The sequence below is a fragment of the Palaemon carinicauda genome, chromosome 39 (genome assembly GCF_036898095.1).
Source record: "Palaemon carinicauda isolate YSFRI2023 chromosome 39, ASM3689809v2, whole genome shotgun sequence".
Classification (NCBI taxonomy): Eukaryota; Metazoa; Arthropoda; class Malacostraca; order Decapoda; family Palaemonidae; genus Palaemon; species Palaemon carinicauda.
The window spans coordinates 47,932,541-47,954,112 of NC_090763.1; the positions used below are offsets into that span (position 1 = coordinate 47,932,541).

Here is a 21,572-nt window from a genome sequence, read left to right on the forward strand (position 1 = left end):
AAATGATACGTACATCTTATCCCATAAAATAGATTTGAAAATTTTTTATATTGGTCAAACAGGTAAGGACCTCGAAATAAAGAACTGAACAACACAAGAAAAGTCTAATATATGTTCAAGAAAGCAATGCAATGTCTATGTAAGATATCTAAATTCTACTATTAATTCGTCATGTGCAAATAAATTGGTTCATTCAAATAACTTATTAGAAAGAAGCAATATAGAGTTTAGTTTTGTAAAAGAATAATTTCATAATAATCTAAATATAGAACAAGGAATATACACTCTATTTATATGCAAAGATAACTGCAAACTTCATAACAAACAATAATTTCTTAAACTAAACTCTACAATTAAAAGATGAACAATGAAAAGCTTGAGGTGAAATATCATATTTAAGGTCATTTATAAATACAATAATCAAATAAATATAACAGTAACAAATATGATGAGGTTATAAATATTAAGGTTGTATAGGTGAAGATCATGATGAAAAAGGGATTAAAGGTATTAGAGCTTATTAAGCCACTAATCATATATGCACATGATAACTTAGATACATTGATGTTCTATATCATTACCAGAATGATATAGATTAATTATAAATATAAACTATATTTTCTATAAATAAAAACAATGTTGAAATGACATTTCATCTCATAATAACAAATATCTGAGATTTTTTTTTTAGGCTCCATTTCTTTCCCAAAAAGTTTTGCCAAACGTTGGCCTACTGTATTTACTAAAATTTATTCATAATGAAATATCAAATTAATAAAATTATTGCCGATTGATTAAGTAATTATTCAGTAGATTTTCCCGCATTTCATGTCTTGCTATTTGGGGAAGAAAAATCTCTCGTTACTTTACATCCCGACGTGTTTTCCCGCAAAACAAAATCTATTTCGTTGATTTCTATCCTCACTCCTCATTCAGACCAAACTTTTTATGTACGTTCCTCAAAAGTCAAAATTTCTATCCTCACTCTTCATTAAGACCAAACTTATGTACGTTCCTCAAATGTCAAAATTTCTATCTTCACTCCTCCTTAAGACCAGACTTTTTATGTACGTTCTTCAAAAGTCCAAATTTCTATCCTCACTCCTCATTAAGATCAAACTTTTTATGTACGTTCCTCAAAAGTCAAAATTTCTATCCTCACTCCTCAATAAGACCAGACTTTTTATGTACGTTCTTCAAAATAGTCAAAATTTCTATCCTCAATCCTCATTCAGACCAAAATTTTTATGTACGTTCCTCAAAAGTCAAAATTTCTATCCTCACTCCTCATTAGGACCAGACTTTTTATGTACGTTCCTTAAAAGTCAAAATTTCTATCCTCACTCCCTCATTAAGACCAGATTTTTTATGTACGGTCCTCAAAAGTCAAAATTTCTATCCTCACTCCTCATATAGACCAAAATTTTTATCTCCATTCTTAAGAACAAGTGAACATTTCAAAATTTCTATCCCCATTTCTCATATAGACTAAAAATGTTTATTTCCATTTCTCAGAAAGACCCAAATGTTCCTAACTCTTCATCTGTTCTTTCTATCTGTAATACCAGGGATAATTCTGCATGGATTGATAAGCTGCTGCGTTGATGGGTGGCGACGTCCCCTTAACTTGAGGCTTGATGACGTACTGGTACGTTTGGACGGGTTTTGAGGCATAGCCTCCTCCGGTTCCAGCTCCGTGGCCTTTGGAGCCGTAGCCATGGCCATGGCCCTGATGACCGCTTCCGTAGTCATCTCCCTTTCCAGCTTTTGGAGGTAGCTGGGAAGAGAAGGTATGAACGTTTCAGTTGAATATTGTTTGATGAGATAGTTGCAATGATTATATTCAGTAAAAAAAAATCCTTAGAAAATAGATTTAATAACTTCTGATGGGCATCAAATTGGATTTATATCGACAATGCCAGAGACCATTATTCTATACATCGGATAGCTAGGTTGGTAGCGTCATGGGCTTCTGTTTCAGAGGTCTCGAGTTCGCGTCCCCGCTAAGGAGCGAATAGTGTGAGATGTTCTACCGGGGGTACTCCCCAGGGTGGCGCCTGGGGGGGAGGTTAGAGGGGGCTAGTGATATTCCCATCTGGCTCATGGTCGCCCGAGGAGACGATGAAGGTCGTCTCAGGGGAGACCTAAAACCCGCAACTTTAACTTTAACATAAAGTAATCACGATCTTAATCAGGTTGAAATGAGTGATATGGAAGTAAAGAGAGTTTCGTCTCTCATAATGGGGTTAATTGCAAGAATGGTCGCAAGAAATGACATATTCCTTGAATAAGAGAGTCAATCAAATACCTTAAAACACTGATAACCATCATTTTCAGTAGGATGATGATCAACTATTTGTGTATGCTATGCAAAAATTGGGGAGGTGGGGTTCAAGTCTCCGAACAAGCGACTGCACCAGAGAATGTCGGGATATGAAAGAAGTGTAGAGTCAAGAGAGGAGGCGAATGTAGATCAACATATGAATTAACCATCTGGAAAAATACAGTACAGAGTGAAATAAAAATAAAAATATTGGAATTATTCAACTTCAAGCTGACTTACGTGTGAATAAGGATACTTTCCAGGCCCCAACTTATCCAGGAACCTTCCAGGTCCAATTTCTCTCGTCACCTGGAAGTCCCCAACGTAGGGCAAAGCGATACGAAGGCCTAATCTGTTGTCGAATCCTATTGAAGGGAGAAGGGAAAAGTACATACAGTATGTTATTGTCTAGGTCGGCTTATTGAGGTGAAATATGTATATAATATCACACTCCAAAAGTCATGTACAGTTAGACACAGGAATTTATGGGACACCTTGCTCTGAGGATGAGAACTCCTGTCACGTCCTTACTGCTCGTCAAGTTCCTGTCACTCCGCCCACCACCCGTCATCTCGCCCTTCACACTTTGACATGCCAAGAGTAGGTTGTGACTCAAAGGCGAGATGAAAGCAAATGAGTAACTTTATTACGACACATCGACTATATATATATATACTAGGTCCCGGTAAGAAGGTCACAAAATACAGACATGCTATTTCTTGTCAAACCGGCAACCGATTCTGTTAACAGTTAACAATGAGAAATGGGCAGACAGGTTGATGCAAGTTGCTGTCAGTGCGAGGGGAGAGCAAAGATACAAAGGATAACGTATACAAAAAATAGAAATGTCGTTACTATGTATGCTCGGGTGACACATGTGTGGTACACTATGTTTGGTCACCCGCTGGGCAGTAGGGGAGTGACTGGGAGCACTTCCTCAGAGAGAAGTGAGCCAGGAATTCCTGTGTCCAACTGTACATACTGTACGTCATAAAGCATCTATAGTCCTATACTGTATAAATAAGTATTCAGTAAAACTCATATTCTATTTCTGAATACGAATGGGTGCCATGAGGTTTACCGTGTCGCTACATCTTCATATTTAAAGAAAATTAATTTTTTGTTAACTTAATGAGAAAACTAAATTTTTTAATTATTCATTGTTTTCTTTACATAGTTATGTAATTCAGTTTTTACATTCAATAAAAATTTAACGTTTATCTTTCTTTCGCAGTCAAAACTAGAATATATATATATATATATATATATATATATATATATATATATATATATATATATATATATATATATATATATATATATATATATATATATATATAAAAGCGGTTTCCCATACACCCAACATTGTTTAACGAGACGAAATAACAAGTCTCTTCCAGAGGTGTTCAAACAAATAGATGTCACAACGTCACTACATCTCAGTATAAGAAATTAACATTTAATCTCACTATTCAAAGGATCAATCATAAGATAAATTGTGTCTATCTTTGCTAAATGCTAAGTAAATATAGGCACATGTGCAGATTTTACCATGGAAGATCTGGGTTAACTGGTTTCTGAACTCTTAGACCGACTTACACTACTAGGGGGTAATAAAAGGCCCTTTAAATTCATCATCACACGTAAGATGAACACGGCCACGAACGACTCCAAAGAAAACGGGATTGAAAAGTCACGTTTTCTATGCGTCTGAAAGTCCTTGGAAATTAAAGCTCCAGTGTTTTGATCACGTTTAATCTCTACAATTCATGATCAATAAATGCACGTTTCCACTATCGTAACTGGGTAACCGTTTCTCCAACAATGACCAACTCTTGTGACCTCCATACAGGTCTCAGAGAAAGGATCACCCCTATACTAATCGATTTACACTGGCTGCCGATTAAAGCGAGAATGGAATTTAAAATATGTACATTAACCCACCAAGTTATCAGAACCGGTCGTCCAAAATACTTAAGAAAATTGCTACATATTGCGCAGCAACAAATCGTGTCGACACGAGAATAGTTACAAATGGCTTCAAACTGTTGGTACCTAGATTTATGTCTACTTTAGGCTCCAGAGCCTTTAAATATGCGGCCCCGAGACTATATAATAAGCTCCCACGAAACTGAAGACTTTCTTATTTCAACAGTCATACAACAGTGACGATTTACCAGTAAATGAACAATACGCGATATGAAACGTTAAATACTCTGAACGAACAAGGTAAAACGACAGTGGAGGTCCTATAGAGAGTGTGGTTCCCCTGCTGTATGGGACCGGAAAAGCAGCCATCAAAGTAAAGTAAGGTAAGTAAGTTGACCAATTTACATACCTTTGACAACTCTGTCTGGACGTCCGTACTCATCCGTGCTGGAGAAGTAATCACCGGTTTGGGAGCTTATGGCATCAAAAATCGGCTCGAGGAGATTTCCAACGCCTATGTGACCGTCCCATAGAGGTTCTGCAATAAAATCCATAAAATCTAAGTTAGAGATACAAAAAATGTCATATATGCTATGTATACTTCGTCTGGAATGCATTTATCCACGCATGAATGTATTAAATGTATATGATTAATAATTAGAATTGTGATTTTGTTATCATTTAGCTGTTTTTTTTTTTTAATTAAGTGAGGGATTTCTATTTAGCTAAAGATTCCTTAACAAGTTAGTGGTCCTTTAAGCTTATCTATATTTAAATAATTCTATATTTTAGTAAATAATAATAATAATAATAATAATAATAATAATAATAATAATAATAATAATAATATTAACAATAACATTATTATTATTATTAATAATAATAATAATAATAAAAATAATAATAATAATAATAATAACAGACACTGCTTCATCTAAATGTACCTTATATGAAGATATGAACAATTAATATTGAGAAGGCAAAGTTATCTTTGACTTTAGGTTATATATATATATATATATATATATATATATATATATGTATGTATGTATATATATATATATATATATATATATATATATATATATATATATATATATATATATACATATGTGTATATATATATATGTATGTATATATACATACTTATATATATATATATATATATATATATATATATATATATATATATATGTATGTATATATACACACACACACACACACATATATATATATATATATATATATATATATATGTATGTATGTATCTAAAGAATATTATCTCATGATATTTCATATGAATTGTCTGACACTAAGAAATCAGATAAAAGAAAGTTTAGATGAAACGTATGTCATCTAAATAAATGAATATTTGACTCTAATAATGCAAAATTATTTAAGAAGATACTAAAATTAATTATATTTATTCTTGATAAATGTTCTAATATTTCCAGCAATTGAACTATACCACTGAATTTTATACAAAGTAAAAATTCAAAAGAATAAAATGAAGGTCAATGATTAAATAGGGTTACTGACCTTTTTCGTAGAGGTCAATTTCCGCATCGTGACCATAGTTTGGAGGCGAATACCCTAGCATGTAGTAGCCGTAGTTGGCCATCCTCTCCAAGGTAGGAGAAATGGAATTTAGTGAGAAGAACGCCTCACCTGTAGAAGGGGAGAAAGGGGTTAACATCATTTTCATCAGTTTTTACATTAATGTCAGTCGCAAACTGCTTAGAATGTTGTCATAATACTACACAGTATTCTAGAAGTTTTATTCCAGCTATGGCCAGTCTGTGGAGTGACATTCCTAATTAGGAAGTTGAATCAGTGGGACTTAAGGAAGTTCAAACTTTTTATAAATGAGTTCCTGTTGATTAACATAATTTTCATCAGTTTCTACAATAATGTCAGTCGTAAACCTCTTAGAATGTTATGTCACAATACTACACAGTATTCTAGAAGTTTTATTCCCGCTATGGCCAGTCTGTGGAGTGACATTCCTAATCAGGTAGTTGAATCAGTGGAACTTCGGAAAGTTCAAACTTTTTGTAAATGAGTTCCTGTTGACTAGGTTGACACAAATCTCATTTATTATTATCATTATAATTGCTAAGCTACAACCCTAGTTGGAAAAGCAGGATGCTATAAGCCCAGGGGGCCCAACAGGGAAAACAGCCCAGTGAGGAAAGGAAACAAGGGAAAATGAAATATTTCAAGAGCAGTAACATTAAAATAAATATTTTCTAAATAAACTATAAATACTTTAACAAAACAAGAAGAAGAGAAATAAGAAAGAATAGTGTGCCCGAGTGTACCCTCAAGCAAGAGAACTCTAACCCAAGACAGTGGAAGACCATGGTACAGAGTTTATAAATGACTGATCTATTGGAACATTGTTGCTGATCTTAAGATATTTTATATTTTTACTCATTACGTGTATATAGTTTATTTGCTATTCCCTTTCCTTAATGTGCTACTTTTCTAGCCAGAGCATCTGGATTTTCTGCTTTTTCCACAAGGTTGTTGCTTAGCTGATAATAATAATAATAATGATAATGATAATAATAATAATAATAATAATATTAATAATAATAATAATAATAATAATAATTATCATTATCATCATTATAATAATAATAATAATAATAATAAGTTCTCGACTTTCCCTTACTATAACACTACAGTCTATCAACCACCAGGTACACAATTTTAAGTTATGATTAACACAGGAATAGACTTTTTTTTTTCCCTAGGAAACAGATGGAATTCGGGTCTCTGGCGAGACACTTCAATAGAAAGGACAAAGTTCCTTAAGTAAGATAATCTGCCTTTGTTGTTATGCAACATAAGAAAAAAACATTCTTGATACCTCGTTAACTGTAGTGGGTCGCAGATGGGGGCGTGCGGCAACGAATTAGCCCTTTAAATCCGCCATCTCTAAATGGGAAAAGTCGTTTTGACTAATTTTTCATGGCCGGATGCCTTTCCTGCCGCCAACCCTCCCCATTTACCCGGCTTGGGACCGGCACCAAGTTGAGGCTGGCTTGGCCCCCCTCAGTGGCTGGGTTTAGCCAAAACAACTTTTCCCATTTGGAGATGGTGGATTTAAAGGGTTAATTCGAGAAAATAGTCCCCTTTTGTTTAGCCTAACGCCCTCATCTTTAACCGGTGATGAAGTGTGGGACAGAGGTAGATGGAGAAAGCTGACCAGAAACATCGACCCCACATAGAAGTGGTAAAAGATGTAGACAAAGAAGAAGAAGAAGATCTCTAAATGGGAAAAGGCGTATAAGTACTAACATTAAGTACCATTTTAAAGTTCATATTTTATATTTCTTCTTAATGCTGAATTCAACATGCAGTTTGAAAGGAATTCATGTTCTGAGGCATGAATCGTCGTCAGACGAAATAATCACCTAAATATGTATGTATACATATATACATATATTCAGATCTCACTTGTTCCAGCAAGTGGGCACTGACTTGTTTAATGATTTCCCTGAAGCTTTTATCATATTAGCTATTTCTAAACTATATGTCTTTAGTTTATTTCAGAACATTTCCATATTCATCTCCTTAATATCTAGAGCAACCCATTGAATAAAATGAGTACCGTACATAAAGTTTCCTTCTTTCAATATTTATGTTCATCTGCCTCCTTGCGTGGAATCACAATTTACTAGGCATGGGGCTCATTGCAATAAAGCTAAAAATGTATATATATTTAATAGTTTTCCATTTCTTTGTCGGCACCCAGCATGACTCAATTAAAATGGGCGCATAACATATATAAAAAGCTTTAAACGTGTCTGAGACATTTATAGTATTCACACAAATTTAATCGCTATTGCTCTAGTAAGATTCAAATACTACATTTTCTGTGTAAGTACAGTACTGTATTAGCTTCGCTGTATCATTCGGTGTTTACTGTTTGGAAATATACATATTTACATGTGCTAGCAGATATTTACATAACCGTACACACGATCACTGTATTTCTTAAAACGAGTTTCACAGGAGAAGTCACTGACACCGAAAGAGAAAGGAAAAGAAAAGAAAGTTGACAAACCTAAAAAAAAAAGAGAGAGAGAAAGACGTTACAGCAGTCACAAATTCCCATTAATTTCTCTGTACCATTTCGTATGATGGCATGATTTCTGGTAACGAATGACATTATCCTGGAGATTTTTTTTTTTTAAATTGAGTTTAACCTAGTTATTATCTGTTTACTTTTTCATGCATTTTGATGTAAAAATAAAACTATTAATCTTATTATATATATATTAATGTAATTCATGACTGAAATATTCTTGTATTTTGAAACGAGAGTTCAAGATAATCCTTCGGCGCTTTTTTTTTTTTTTTTTTTTTTTTTTTTTTTTGAGTTTCACCTAGTTATTATCGTTGCTTTATATATTTTTTTTAGAACTAAAGATCAGTGACAAAGTAGGTCACCGAGCCCTCAAGATCTAATTTTCTACTAACGTTTAAATAGCTGTCAATCATTTTATTCTATTTAATCTTGTGTTCTTCTATCTAATATACAGCACCCACAAAACTCAAGGAAAATATGCCATGCACTTGAAAGACTAATTTTTACTAATGATACACTAAACAAACAACAAAGTAATTACCAGGAACGCCTCGCCTATGCACAGTATACTGTACCAGCTTTCTCTTTAGCCCACTTTGCCAGAATAGCGGAAAAACATTGAACCAATGAACAAAAAAAACCTTCGTGGAAAAAAACATCGACTTGGGGAACACCATCTAGACCTGAGGTTCTTTAGGGAAAGTGTGTCACCCGGATATTTGTTAGTTTAAGGATCCAGTTGCAGTGTCAGGTCCGAAGAATGCGTGTGGAATTTCTAATTCAAGCTTCATTCTTCTTCTTTTTTTGCTTTTGTTTCAGAGCGGAAGAACGCAGGAGGGAGGGAGGGAGGGAGTGGAGAGGACGTTGCTCGACTTTCTCTTTCTAAGAACGTCTAAAGACGATCCAGAAAGCGATGTTATTCGAACTTCTTAAAGGGTTAATGAACGATTTCCTTTGGTTATACAGTCCTTTTTTATTAATGACAATCTTATTAACGATCATAGATTTAATTAATGATAGAGGGAGGGAGGGAATGGAGAGGGAGGTTGCTCGACTTTCTCTTTCTAGGAACGTCTAAAGACGATCCAGAGAACGATAATCGAACTTCTTTAAAGGTATTAAATGAACCATTTCCTTTGCTTAAACAGTCCTTTTTTTTATCAATGACAATCTTATTAACGATCATAGATTTAATTAATGATAGAGGGAGGGAGGGAATGGAGAGGGAGGTTGCTCGACTTTCTCTTTCTAGGAACGTCTAAAGACGATCCAGAAAGCGATGTTATTCGAACTTCTTAAAGGGTTAATGAACGATTTCCTTTGCTTAAACAGTCCTTTTTATACATGACAATCTTATTAACGATCATAGATTTAATTAATGATAGAGGGAGGGAGGGAATGGAGAGGGAGGTTGCTCGACTTTCTCTTTCTAGGAACGTCTAAAGACGATCCAGAGAACGATAATCGAACTTCTTCCAGGGTATTAAATGAACGATTTCCTTTGCTTAAACAGTCTTTTTTTATCAATGACAATCTTATTAACGATCATAGATTTAATTAATGATAGAGGGAGGGAGGGAGTGGAGAGGGAGGTTGCTCGACTTTCTCTTTCTAGGAACGTCTAAAGACGATCCAGAAAGCGATGTTATTCGAACTTCTTTAAGAGTATTAAATGAACGATTTCCTTTGCTTAAACAGTCCTTTTTATCAATGACATTCTTATTAACGATCATAAATTTAATTCATGAAATCTATTATTGAAACAAGCGTAAATAAATTTATATATGCAGAGAAACACTGTGACATCGCCCGGCACAATTGTAGGTCCCACAGTTCCGGCATTAAAGTCTACTTTCGCCCTTTGAGATACGTGAAAACCACCTCTAGTGAGTGCCTCGGTGTCTTGAGTCCCACTTTCTAATATATACGCCTCTTATGAAGGGAGAATATGAGTTTGTTCGTATGTACAAAAGGACAATGGGTATGGGAAGGCATCTAATAAGACACTTTCTATGGTTGTGTAAACCGCTTTCTCTTTCTCCCATAACGTTGTTTGGCTGTACACCACTGGAAAGCTATAGTTTTTCCTTTTTTTATTGTTACAGTTTCAGTCTAATTCCATCTTCTATATAACAATTAAAGCGTTTAAAGAACATCATATTGTTATTTTTACTAGCTAATCTACAACTCTAGTTGGAAAAGCAGGATGCTATAAGCCCAAGGGCTCCAATGGGGAAAAATAGTCCAGTGAAGAAAGGAACACAAGTTATTGTTACTAACTAATCTACAACTCTAGTTGGAAAAACAGGATGCTGTAAGCCCAAGGGCTCCAATGGGAAAAAATAGTATAGTGAGGAAAGGAAACCAGGAAATAAATAAACTACAAGAGAAGTAATAAACAATTTAAATGAAATATCTAAAGAAGAGTAACAAAGATTAGATTTATTAATAACACTAGCTTAAATGCCTTTACATCCTTTCTTATAATCAATGTGTAATTTTTCTTGATATTTTACATCCCTAAGACTGCGTATATGGTGAATAATTAAAAGACTATCTTTCAAAGGGAGTACGAAGATTGCATTATCTGCTAATGTAAATTATGGAATAAGACAACGATTTTAATTGGAAAAATTTACCAGTATAAGACATTTTTAATATCAAAACTAACAAATATTTATAAAATTTACCAGTATAAGGCATTTTCAATATCAAAACTAACAAATATTTATAATATTTACCAGTATAAGACATTTTCAATACCAAAACTAACAAATATTTATAATATTTACCAGTAAGATGCATTTTTAATATCTCAAAACTAACAAATATTTATAAAAAATTCATCTAAGCTTAGTGATTCATGATCAAGTTCAAACACGGTTAATTTTTTACCTGTAGGAAATGACGTCACAGCACAGTTAGCTATGGCTGATAAGAGAATCATAATAAACTAATTGATAAATAGGCTAAAGATAATCCTTACCTGGAACTGGGCAACACAGAAAACAACAGACCAGGACCGCAAGGTCCACAAAAGGACCCAGTCTTCCTCGCATTTTTCCTCTTTCGATTAAACTATATTGACTTGAAATCTAGAGCAGAATCTTTCTATGGTTCAACAGCACCAGAATTCTATTTTCAAAGTCAGTCAAAATCAACGAATTTCAGGTGTCCTTATATATCTTTCTCTTCTTTTTAAAACGGCAGTCAGCTTGAAGTTTTTAGATAATAAGCGTCAATTCCTCTCGCCTGGTGTAACTGTTCACTGCACGGGAGTTTCATAGAGACTGAAGAACAGGTTACCAATGCTTTGCGAAAAGAAGGTGAGAGCGCCTCGTGTTTAGGCCATGGTAGGGTGGAGACAGGGGTGAGGGGTGCTGGAAGTGATAGAGGGGGGATCTGGATGGCGGAAGAAGAGTAGGCTGGATCGCAATGACGAACTCATCAACATCATCATCCCCTCCTACGCCTATTGACGAACGACACAGTTAGAAATGTGCATTAAAAACGGTGAATATCAGGAATAAATGTTGCCAAGCATTTACCGTTTTAAAAACAAATATATTGACGTAAATGAGTGATATTACGGTCACCAACTCGTAAAAGATAATAACAAACTATAGTAAAAATTACGGTTGCCTGTATTTTAATGAAATACGACTGAGAACAGTATATTTCTACAAAGAATTTCCGATTAGAATTACAGTTTAACAGTGCACTTATTAAAGAATTGAGACAGCGCACGGACCGGGGAGACCGTTCAGACCCAAGGTAAGGATAACCACATATTTACAACATGAAGACAGTTACAAATGGTTGGTCAGAAAAATGGAAGAAAGGAAACGGGGACTAATGTAAAACAGAGAGTTAAAAAGTAGGTGCAGCAAGGGGCCAAATGAACGCTTCAAAGAACCCTTAAGACCTTGCGTACAACGAACAGCGTAAGGTGTACTGTACTCAATTTTTTTTTAAAGCCAGATATTTGCTCCTTGTTTTTTCATTATTATTATAATTATCATTATTATTATTACTTGCTAGGCTACAACCTTAGTTGGAAAACCAGGATGCTATAAGCCCAGGGGCTCCAACAGGGAAAATAACCCAGTGAGGAAAGGAAACAAAGAAAAATAAAATATTTTAAGAACATTAACATTAAAATAAATATTTAAAAACTTTAACAAAACAAGAGGAAGAGAAATAACAGAGAATAGTGTGCCCGAGTGTACCCTCAAGCAAGAGAACTCTAACCCAAGATAGTGGAAGGCCATGGTACTGAAGCTATGGCACTACCCAAGACTAGAGAACAATGGTTTGATTTTGGAGTGTCCTCCTGTAAGAGTTGCTTATCATGGCTAAAGAGTCTCTTCTACCTTTACGAAGAGGAAAGTGGCCACTGAACTATTGCAGTGCAGTAGATAACCCCTTGAGAGAAAAATAATTGTTAGGTAATCTTTGTGTTGTCAGGTGTATGAGGACAGTGGAGATTATGTAAGGAATAGGCCAGACTATTTTGTGTATGTGTGGGCGAAAGGAAAATAAACCGTAACCAGAGAGAAGGATCCAATGTACAGTAATACTGTCTGGCCAGTCAAAGGACCTATAAATCTCTAGCGGTAATATTTCAACGTGTGGCTGGCGCCCTGGCCAACCTACTACCGAGATTTTCATTTTTTCTTACAATGAATTGTTCTCTTGGGGATAAAAATAAAAATTTTAGCTAGATATTTTATTGTAAAAAAATGATGGCATGGCCTTAGTGATGCTAAATCCTACATGAATTTAAAAACATATACCTGAAACATCATGATGAATAATAATAATAAAAAGATAGAGCTGGTAAATTAATGCCTCTGAAGTCTAAATAAACCTGCTATATTCAACGGCCAAAATAACTCTGAGGTTTGCAGACATGTTCTTCTAAGCAGACGTCATAACAGCACTTATCCAGACCGCCGCACTTGTAATCGTTTGAGCAAGGGTTGGGCGGGAAACCAGAACGAACCGGAGGGCACTGCGGTCTGACTTGCGGGCAGTTCCCTGGCTTCACACCAACGGGTCCTGCAGGTTCGTTTCCACCTTCGCAGCAATACGCCTGGCCCTGGGGCGTACGGCACCAGTACCTGCAAGTAGCAGGCGCTGCCAGACCGCCTCCGGGGATGATACTTGGACCTACACCGATGCCACCGGCAATGCCACCATAGCCTCCGTTACCAGGGGCAACGCCGCTAATGATTCCTCCACCGTGTCCGAGGGCACCATGACCTGCAGCACCAGCGCCAAAATTGGTAATCCTGGTCTTCTCCTTCTGCGGGAGGCCTGCTACAAGAGCAGCGCCAATTAAGGGCAGTACCAAGAAGCTCTGGAACCATAATACAACTTAGTTTAGTTCTCTTCATATTTCATTGAACTTTGAATTTATGTAACATGAGCTGCTGAAGAATACAAATGTTTAATAAACGATGTGCCATTATTTAATTGTTTTTATGCGTTCACTGAATACTTTAATCTTGGGTAAGATTACCGAAAAATCACACATTAAAATAAAACAATTGAAATGGGACATGGTTACAAAGGATATCATTATCATTATTATTATTATAATCCTTATTATTATTATTATTATTACTTGCTAAGCTACAACCCTAGTAAGAACAGCAGGATGCCATAAGCCCAGGGGCTCCAACAGAGAAAATACGAAACAAGAAAATAAGAAAAGTAATTAACAATTAAAATAAAATATTTTAAGAAAAGTAACAACATTAAAATAAACATTTCATATTTAAACTTTAAAACTGTACCAAAATAAGAGGAAGAGAAATAACAGAGAATAGTGTGTCCGAGTGTACCCTCAAGCAAGAGAACTCTAACCCAAGACAGTGGAAGACCATGGAACAGAGGCTATGGCACTAACGAAGACTAGAGAACAATGGTTTGATTTTGGAGTGTCCTTCTCCTAGAGGAGCTGCTGACCATAGCTAAAGAGTCTCTTCTATCCTCATCAAGAGGAATGTGGCCACTGAACAATTACAGTGTAGTAGTTAATCCATTTAAAGAATAATTATTTGGTAATGTCAGTGTTATCAGGTGTATGAGGACAGAGGAGAATATGTAAAGATTAGACCAGACTATTCGGTGTATGTATGGACAATGGGAAAATGAACCGTAACCAGAGAGAAGGATCAGATGTAATACTGTCTAGCCAAAGGACCCAATAACTCTCTGGAGGTAGTATCTCAATGGGTGGCTGGTGCCCTGGCCAACATACTACCGATGAGAGGTAAATTCGAAATTCTTAAGTATCAAGAGAATGAAAATTATTTAATTTCTCGGTTATTCTGAAAAGTTTCACTGGTGTTTTGAAGATCTGAAGTTGGCGTATTTTGTGACATTTTCAATATATCACAGGTGTTTTGTTATAAAAGATATTTGTAAAATTATTACAAAATTATTACAGCAGTATGGTGAAAAAAAAATCATGAAAATGGGAAAACAAGTGTCGCAATTGTGAATGAATCATCATTTAAACTAAAATCTTATTCTGGCTACTCAAAGATTTCTTTCTAACCCTATCAACACCAAAGATATTTGTAAAATTATTACAAAATTATTACAGCAGTATGGTGGGAAAAAATCATGAAAATGGGAAAACAAGTGCCACAATTGTGTATGAATCATCAATTAAAACTAAAATCTTATTCTGGTTACTCAAAGATTTCTTTCTACCTCAATCAACACAAATTTTAGGGTCAGTTGTGATAAAGGCCAACTTTTTTTTTTTTTTTTATTAAACTGTTATCAAATGCAACTGGTTACTACTCATATAGGCCTACCGTATATTTTAAATTAAAGGTTTAAAGGTCGCTCATGAATGGCAGAGGCAAGGGACAGGACAATGCCCTGGAGTCTAAAGGGGCCCATACACGTTAAAAAAAAAGCGTCAAAATTTTGCATCAAAATTTTGATACCAAAAATTTTGATGCAAAATTTGAGTGTGTGTAGGACGTTTTGACATCAAAACGTCCTACACATACTCAAATTTTGCATCAAAATTTTAGTGCAAAATTTTGACGCTTTTTTTGAACGTGTATTTTAAGCTTAACAATAATATATGATATATGATCAGCGCCCAAGCCCTTATTCGTCAATCTAGGACCAAAGAGAGCCAGACAATGACCGGTAGACCTAATAGTTTCCTAGCTCACAAAGCTGGTGAAGTTGTTAGAAAGTACAAATTCTTATTGATTATGAAAAATCGAATTAAAGGCAAATCTTTAAAAAAGAAGCAAACCGAATGCTATTTCCGAAAATGACTACATTGTTATGGAGTTAAACGACGGAAAGTTATCGTATTTAATTCTTGAAACGTAATTCAGGGTGAATGCCAGGAAGCATAATTTAGTATAAATACTGCCAAGGGGAAATCTGGTAAAAAAAAAAAAAAAAAAAAAAAAAAAAAAAAAAAAAAAAAATCTCGGATAGCTCGTTGTGTTCTGCAAAATATATGTTCTTTAATGAACACAATTACAGTCTGATTCACTACTATGGAGGATTAAGAAATATTTGAAATTAAATTTGTCTCGGTTTTTCTTCAGACTACGATAAAATAGTTACCAAATTGTAATCTTTACTGAAGCCATATTACTGGTCGCCAAAAACATTACAAGATAGTTAAAAATTTAATGATTTTTCCGAATTGAAAATAAAGATTACACCAATAATAAAATAATTCAGATTCTCAGATGGTTTCCGACTATTTTTGCAATACCATAAATTCTTTGAAAAAAAATTATTGACAAAAATATGCATCAATATCTATAAATTGAATTTTCTATTGATCTGTGACCTAAAATCCGTTCTGTGAATTATGTTTTTCTCCATATTGAATTTGAGATATTGAGACAAACGTGAGATTAAACTAGAAGAGATTTGATATGAAGTTCAAAGCCTAATTGTTCATTTAGATTTGTTGTTGCTGAAGATTGTCTGGCTTTTGCGGACAAGCAAGGACTCTTGCAATAATGCAGCCTGTAAGATTATTTTAAATATATACTGACATAAAAGCAACTTAAGAGAACTGAAGGAAGATTAGAAATGTAAGTATTTTTTTCAAAATGTTATCCAACATTAATAAATACTTGTAAATGATGTGAACATTTCCTTTAGAAGAAAGGCCTTTTACTGGTGTTTTTGTTATTTCCTTTTTATAATCATCGAAACCCTTTTAACATTAATGTGAACAAAAGCAAAATTACAGGTAAAATTGAACCATTCTTGAAATTACTTTGTGCCATAAGTTAATTATCCTTACTCTTCATTCTAAGAGAGCTGTGAATATTTCCTTTAGAAGAAAGGCCTTTTACTAGAGTTTTTGTTATTTAATTTTTATAATTATCGAAACCGTTTTAACATAAAAGTGAACAAAAGTAAAATTACAGGTAAAATTGAACCATTCTTGAAATTACTTTGTGCCATAAGTTAATTACCCTTACTCTTTCCATTCCATGAGAGTTGTGAATATTTCCTTTAGAAGAAAGGCCTTTTACTGGTGTTTTTGTTATTTCCTTTTTATAATTATCGAAACCCTATTAACATTAACGTGAACAAAAGTAAAATGATAGGTAAAATTGAACCATTCTTGCAATGACTTTGCGCCGTAAGTTAATTACCCATACTCTTTCCATTGCAAGAGAGTTAATGTTTTAAAAAATCTTCGTACCAGAGGTGTATGTACATTTTCAAAATGATTTACATTTGTTCTGCACGAAATGTCCCACCATACTATATGGCATAATATGTTAACTATGAATATATGATAACATCAAATAGAAAATAAGTCACCGTTGTCTTCGGTGAAAAACTGAATGACCTTACTGACTTAAAACTCCATTCGGAATAAAGTTATTTGAAGGATTATTATGAAAATTGTATACTATATGGCATAATATGTTAACTATGAATATATGATAACATCAAATAGAAAATAAGTCACAGATGTCTTCGGTGGAATACTGAATGACATTACTGACTTAGAACTCCATTCGGAATAAATTTATTTGAAGGATTATTATGAAAACTGTTAGATCTAAAACAATCCTGGAAGTCAATATAAAAAGATTAACCAACCTTCATACTGAACGTGAAGATCCTACAGCGACGGTCGAAGGAATACAGGCCCTCGGTAACCTTCGCGTGGTTTATATACCGAAGCATCATAATAGATTAGATGCTCCTTTTAGACCCTATCTACAGATGGGTCCCCATCCCCAGGGTGACTTTGCATGATTGGAGACTTTAAAAGAATCCTTATAACAAAGACGGGTGAAATTACAATTTGGAGTCTTTTAAATTTCCATGTAAGGAAAAAAAATGTGCGAAGAGGGTTCATTACGTTGTCATCTTGTAAAGAATGTTTCTTAACATTCATTATTTCAAAGCACAGAAAAAAACTACTACTAGGGACTATGCAATAACTACAAAACTACTACTAGGACCTATGCAAGGGACTTTGCAACAACAGCAAAACTACAACTAGGACCTATGCAAGGGACTATGCAACAACAACAAAACTACTACTAGGGACTATGCAACAACAACAACAAAACTACTACTAGGGACTATGCAACAACAACAACAAAACTACTACTAGGGACTATGCAACAACAACGAAACTACTACTAGGACCTATGCAAGGGACTATGCAACAACAACAAAACTACTACTAGGGACTATGCATCAACAACAAAACTACTACTAGGGACTATGCAACAACAAAACTACTACTAGGACCTATGCAAGGGACTATGCAACAACAACAAAACTACTACTAGGGACTATGCAACAACAACAAAACTACTACTAGGGACTATGCAACAACAACAAAACTACTACTAGGACCTATGCAAGGGACTATGCAACAACAACAAAACTACTACTAGGGACTATGCAACAACAACAAAACTACTACAAGGTCCTATGCAACAACAACAAAACTACTACTAGGGACTATGCAACAACAACAAAACTACTACTAGGACCTATGAAAGGGACTATTGAACAACAACAAAACTACTACTGGAACCTATGCAACAACAACAAAACTACTCCTAGGGACTATGCAACAACAACAAAACTACTACTAGGACCTATGCAACAACAACAAAACTACTACTAGGACCTATGCAAGGGACTATGCAACAACAAAACTACTACTAGGACCTATGTAACAACAACAAAACTACTACTAGGGACTATGCAACAACAACAAAACTACTACAAGGTCCTATGCAACAACAAATCTACTACTAGGGACTATGCAACAACAAAAAACTACTATTAGGGCCTAATAATTGCACTTATAAGATTGAACTATTCTAAAATTTGATTATCAAAATAACTAGCCAATGAATATTTGATGAGGATGACTCGTTGACTTGTATTCATCCCTCATGAAAAGAAGCGCAAGAACATCTATTAAATCGAGATCCAGAGGAGACAATGTGGAGGGGAACACGAGATTGACGGAAAAAAAAATCACTAAAAAAATGAAGCTGTGGACAAAAGAAGGGATGATATGCAAGGATGACATCGTCCGGACGACTCTGGTCCAGAGATGGGTCTCAGAACAACGAAGAAGTTTTAAAACCTTTGATGATGAGTTTATAGAAAAAAACATATATATATATATATATATATATATATATATATATATATATATATATATATATATATATATATATATATATACACACACAAATTCTATGGGCATAGTCTTTCTCTTAGACCATTTTGATTAAATGGTAAAGCACTTGTGACATCAACTATTTTAAGGCAACACTTCTAATTTACCATATTTTTTCTTGTCTTCAGGGATAAAATTTTGAAGGAAAAGACTGAATTTGTTACTATGCTGTTCTATGTACTCAATTCTAGCTACGAGCTGTTTCAACCAATAACTACTGTAATGACTTTCGTCAGGGCATATTCATCACCAAAATGAATCACTTGAAATATTATATGTGAACAAAACTTTAGACTAAGACGAGAAAAAGATACTTATGGAAATTATACAATCACTTGTTTCACTGGAAATTAATTAATAAAAATATCTAATCTTGATATTTAGTGACAATAGTTAACCTTCAATACTCTAATGATTGAACTCTTATTGAAATTTACATAAAAGTAACTGATAAACTTGAGTGTTTTTAGCTCACACGAAGTTTCCTATCAGATAGCAATACAAATACACTTCACTGTTTTAACCTAAACTCACAGGGCCAGTTACAAAAATTTATATTAAACACATATTTATATCATCACGTTACATTTGAAATATTATTCAATTGCTTAATCAACGCTTGAACACACTACACATTATATATGTTGGGTAAAAAACTTATTCCCTTTGGAGAGGGCACACACTTGAGGCACTTGCGAGAGGTGAACTTTAGGTCTTTCAAAGGGATAGGCTGGATCTCTTCTGCTGCTATTGCATTCCTGTGGAGTATAAATATTAACTTAAAAACTTCTAGATAATTCTAGTAGATCATTCTCGTAGCTTGGGAGCAAGGCCTAGCGGTGTAAGGTTGCCAAAGAGACAAGTATTAGACTAATACCAACGCACAAGCAAGGCAACTCTCTTTCAGCTAACTCCGCCCACCTACCTCCTCGAAACAAGAAAAAAAAAAAGGATAAAACTGACTCTGGGGTTTTCAAGAACATTCCAACCACGTGGAAAATATAAGAATTGCGTAATCTCTCACAAACATGATGCAATACCTCATATGAACACAAAAATATTACATAAGAACTGGTTCATACCTCGCATGGTTTGTGAAGCACAATTAATCGAGATTGAATAAGACTTCGTAACAAAATATGTGAAATAAAGAGTTAATTCTTAAAAATAACGTAAATTTACATACACTCACTTGAATTAAATGAATGACCAAAGTCATGTAACTTACATACAATTACTTGAAACTACAAGAGAGGAACTCGCCTTAAGAGCTGGCTATACACCTCTTAAATACACAAATGAAATACATGAATGAATTATTTACCCTACACTAGAACAGCTTCGTAAGAATATATACATTTATACCTAAATATTTGTGTATATACATACTGTATAAATACTGAGGAAATAAAGCCCTTTCTGTTTTAGGGGATGTTGATAGAAGTTAAAAGAATATTCTTCATACAGCCTGTAAGTTATTTATTGATTTATTTGAGGTTTTCTGGAATCCTGACATCTAATGATAAGATATTGTACCATTGCCTAAATACTTTGGAACGGGTGAATTACTCCAGGTAAATGGGCACTTAATGAACGAAAAATACATTACTATCCGTGAAGCTCTACTTCAGTTTTCGAGCAATAGCCATCCATACCAGCTCCTCAGCCTATCGAGGTAGTAGTTAAACCATAATTTCTACAGCTGATGCAGTAAGCGGGAAAAGGAAAAACTAAATACTAAAATATCTCGAAAATAAAAGTCTGAATGTCCTTTTAATCACTAAATCACAGGGTTGAGGAGCAATACCCCTGGATTCCTAAATATTTTCTCTCACTCTTTACATTTCATTTTCTGAGCTTCTTCCTCTATCCCCTGATATGTCTTGTTAGGTCTTTATTTTTAAATATTTATGCTCCTTTCTTTCATTCTTTAGGCATTTATTCTTTAACATTTGTGTTCCCCTATTTCATTCTTTAACATTTGTGGTACTTTCTTTCATTCTTTAATCATATATTTATCAAACATTCACATTATTTTTAGAATGAATGGCTTTCACCTCCGGTGCTCGTCTTAGACCGTCAATATTAGTTACTATTTTCTCACTATCCCTCCAGAAAAGAAATCCCTCCCGAACGGCAGCATTCCAACCTGAAACCATTTGGTATTTGTGTGAAGTCAAGAGAAGATATTCATTAACTGGATTTAGAAATAAGGCATTTGGAGCACTGTATTTCATTTCCCTTGATCTTCGATTTAAAAAGTGAAGCATACTTCCATGAATAAGTGGTGTCACTCAGATTTTTTTTTTATGAAATATATGTCTCATTCCTTTATCTTTGTTGCAGTTAACGAAAATATCTTGGTTGATTTTAAAGAAAACGGGAAAATCTTTCCACAGAGAACTTAAGGTATATGGAGGACTACAAAATATAATGATCCAACTATATCGACTCAGACAAATGTTGGTATACGGATCCTT

At 34.4% G+C, this 21,572-nt stretch overlaps 2 protein-coding genes across 2 annotated transcripts; both read right to left on the reverse strand.

Annotated features, from left to right (window-relative positions):
* Positions 1-376: 376 nt before the first annotated feature.
* LOC137630851 (uncharacterized) lies at positions 377-11,625 on the reverse strand. Its single transcript, XM_068362398.1, has 5 exons — positions 11,338-11,625; positions 5,792-5,920; positions 4,662-4,790; positions 2,564-2,688; positions 377-1,777 (listed from the first exon to the last, which is right to left on the reverse strand). Exons 1-5 carry the CDS (start codon positions 11,408-11,410, stop codon positions 1,553-1,555), a joined length of 681 nt encoding a protein of 226 aa, XP_068218499.1. The 5' UTR covers positions 11,411-11,625; the 3' UTR covers positions 377-1,552.
* A 1,605-nt stretch (positions 11,626-13,230) lies between these two features.
* On the reverse strand, positions 13,231-20,311 carry LOC137631383 (uncharacterized). Its single transcript, XM_068363153.1, has 3 exons — positions 20,285-20,311; positions 19,776-19,850; positions 13,231-13,713 (listed from the first exon to the last, which is right to left on the reverse strand). Exons 1-3 carry the CDS (start codon positions 20,309-20,311, stop codon positions 13,231-13,233), a joined length of 585 nt encoding a protein of 194 aa, XP_068219254.1.
* Between the last annotated feature and the right edge of the window lie 1,261 nt (positions 20,312-21,572).

Coding starts and splice junctions, on each gene's coding strand:
- LOC137630851 (XM_068362398.1), bottom strand. CDS start 11,410: ATGCGAGGAAGACTGGGTCCTTTTGTGGACCTTGCGGTCCTGGTCTGT. Junction 4,791..5,791: donor AATTGACCTCTACGAAAAAG/GTCAGTAACCCT, acceptor ATTTTATTGCAG/AACCTCTATGGGACGGTCAC. Junction 1,778..2,563: donor GAAAGTATCCTTATTCACAC/GTAAGTCAGCTT, acceptor TTCTCTTCCCAG/CTACCTCCAAAAGCTGGAAA.
- LOC137631383 (XM_068363153.1), bottom strand. CDS start 20,311: ATGACTTTGGTCATTCATTTAATTCAA. Junction 19,851..20,284: donor TGGTCATTCATTTAATTCAA/GTGAGTGTATGT, acceptor TATACTCCACAG/GAATGCAATAGCAGCAGAAG. Junction 13,714..19,775: donor ACCTCTCGCAAGTGCCTCAA/GTGTGTGCCCTC, acceptor TTATGGTTCCAG/AGCTTCTTGGTACTGCCCTT.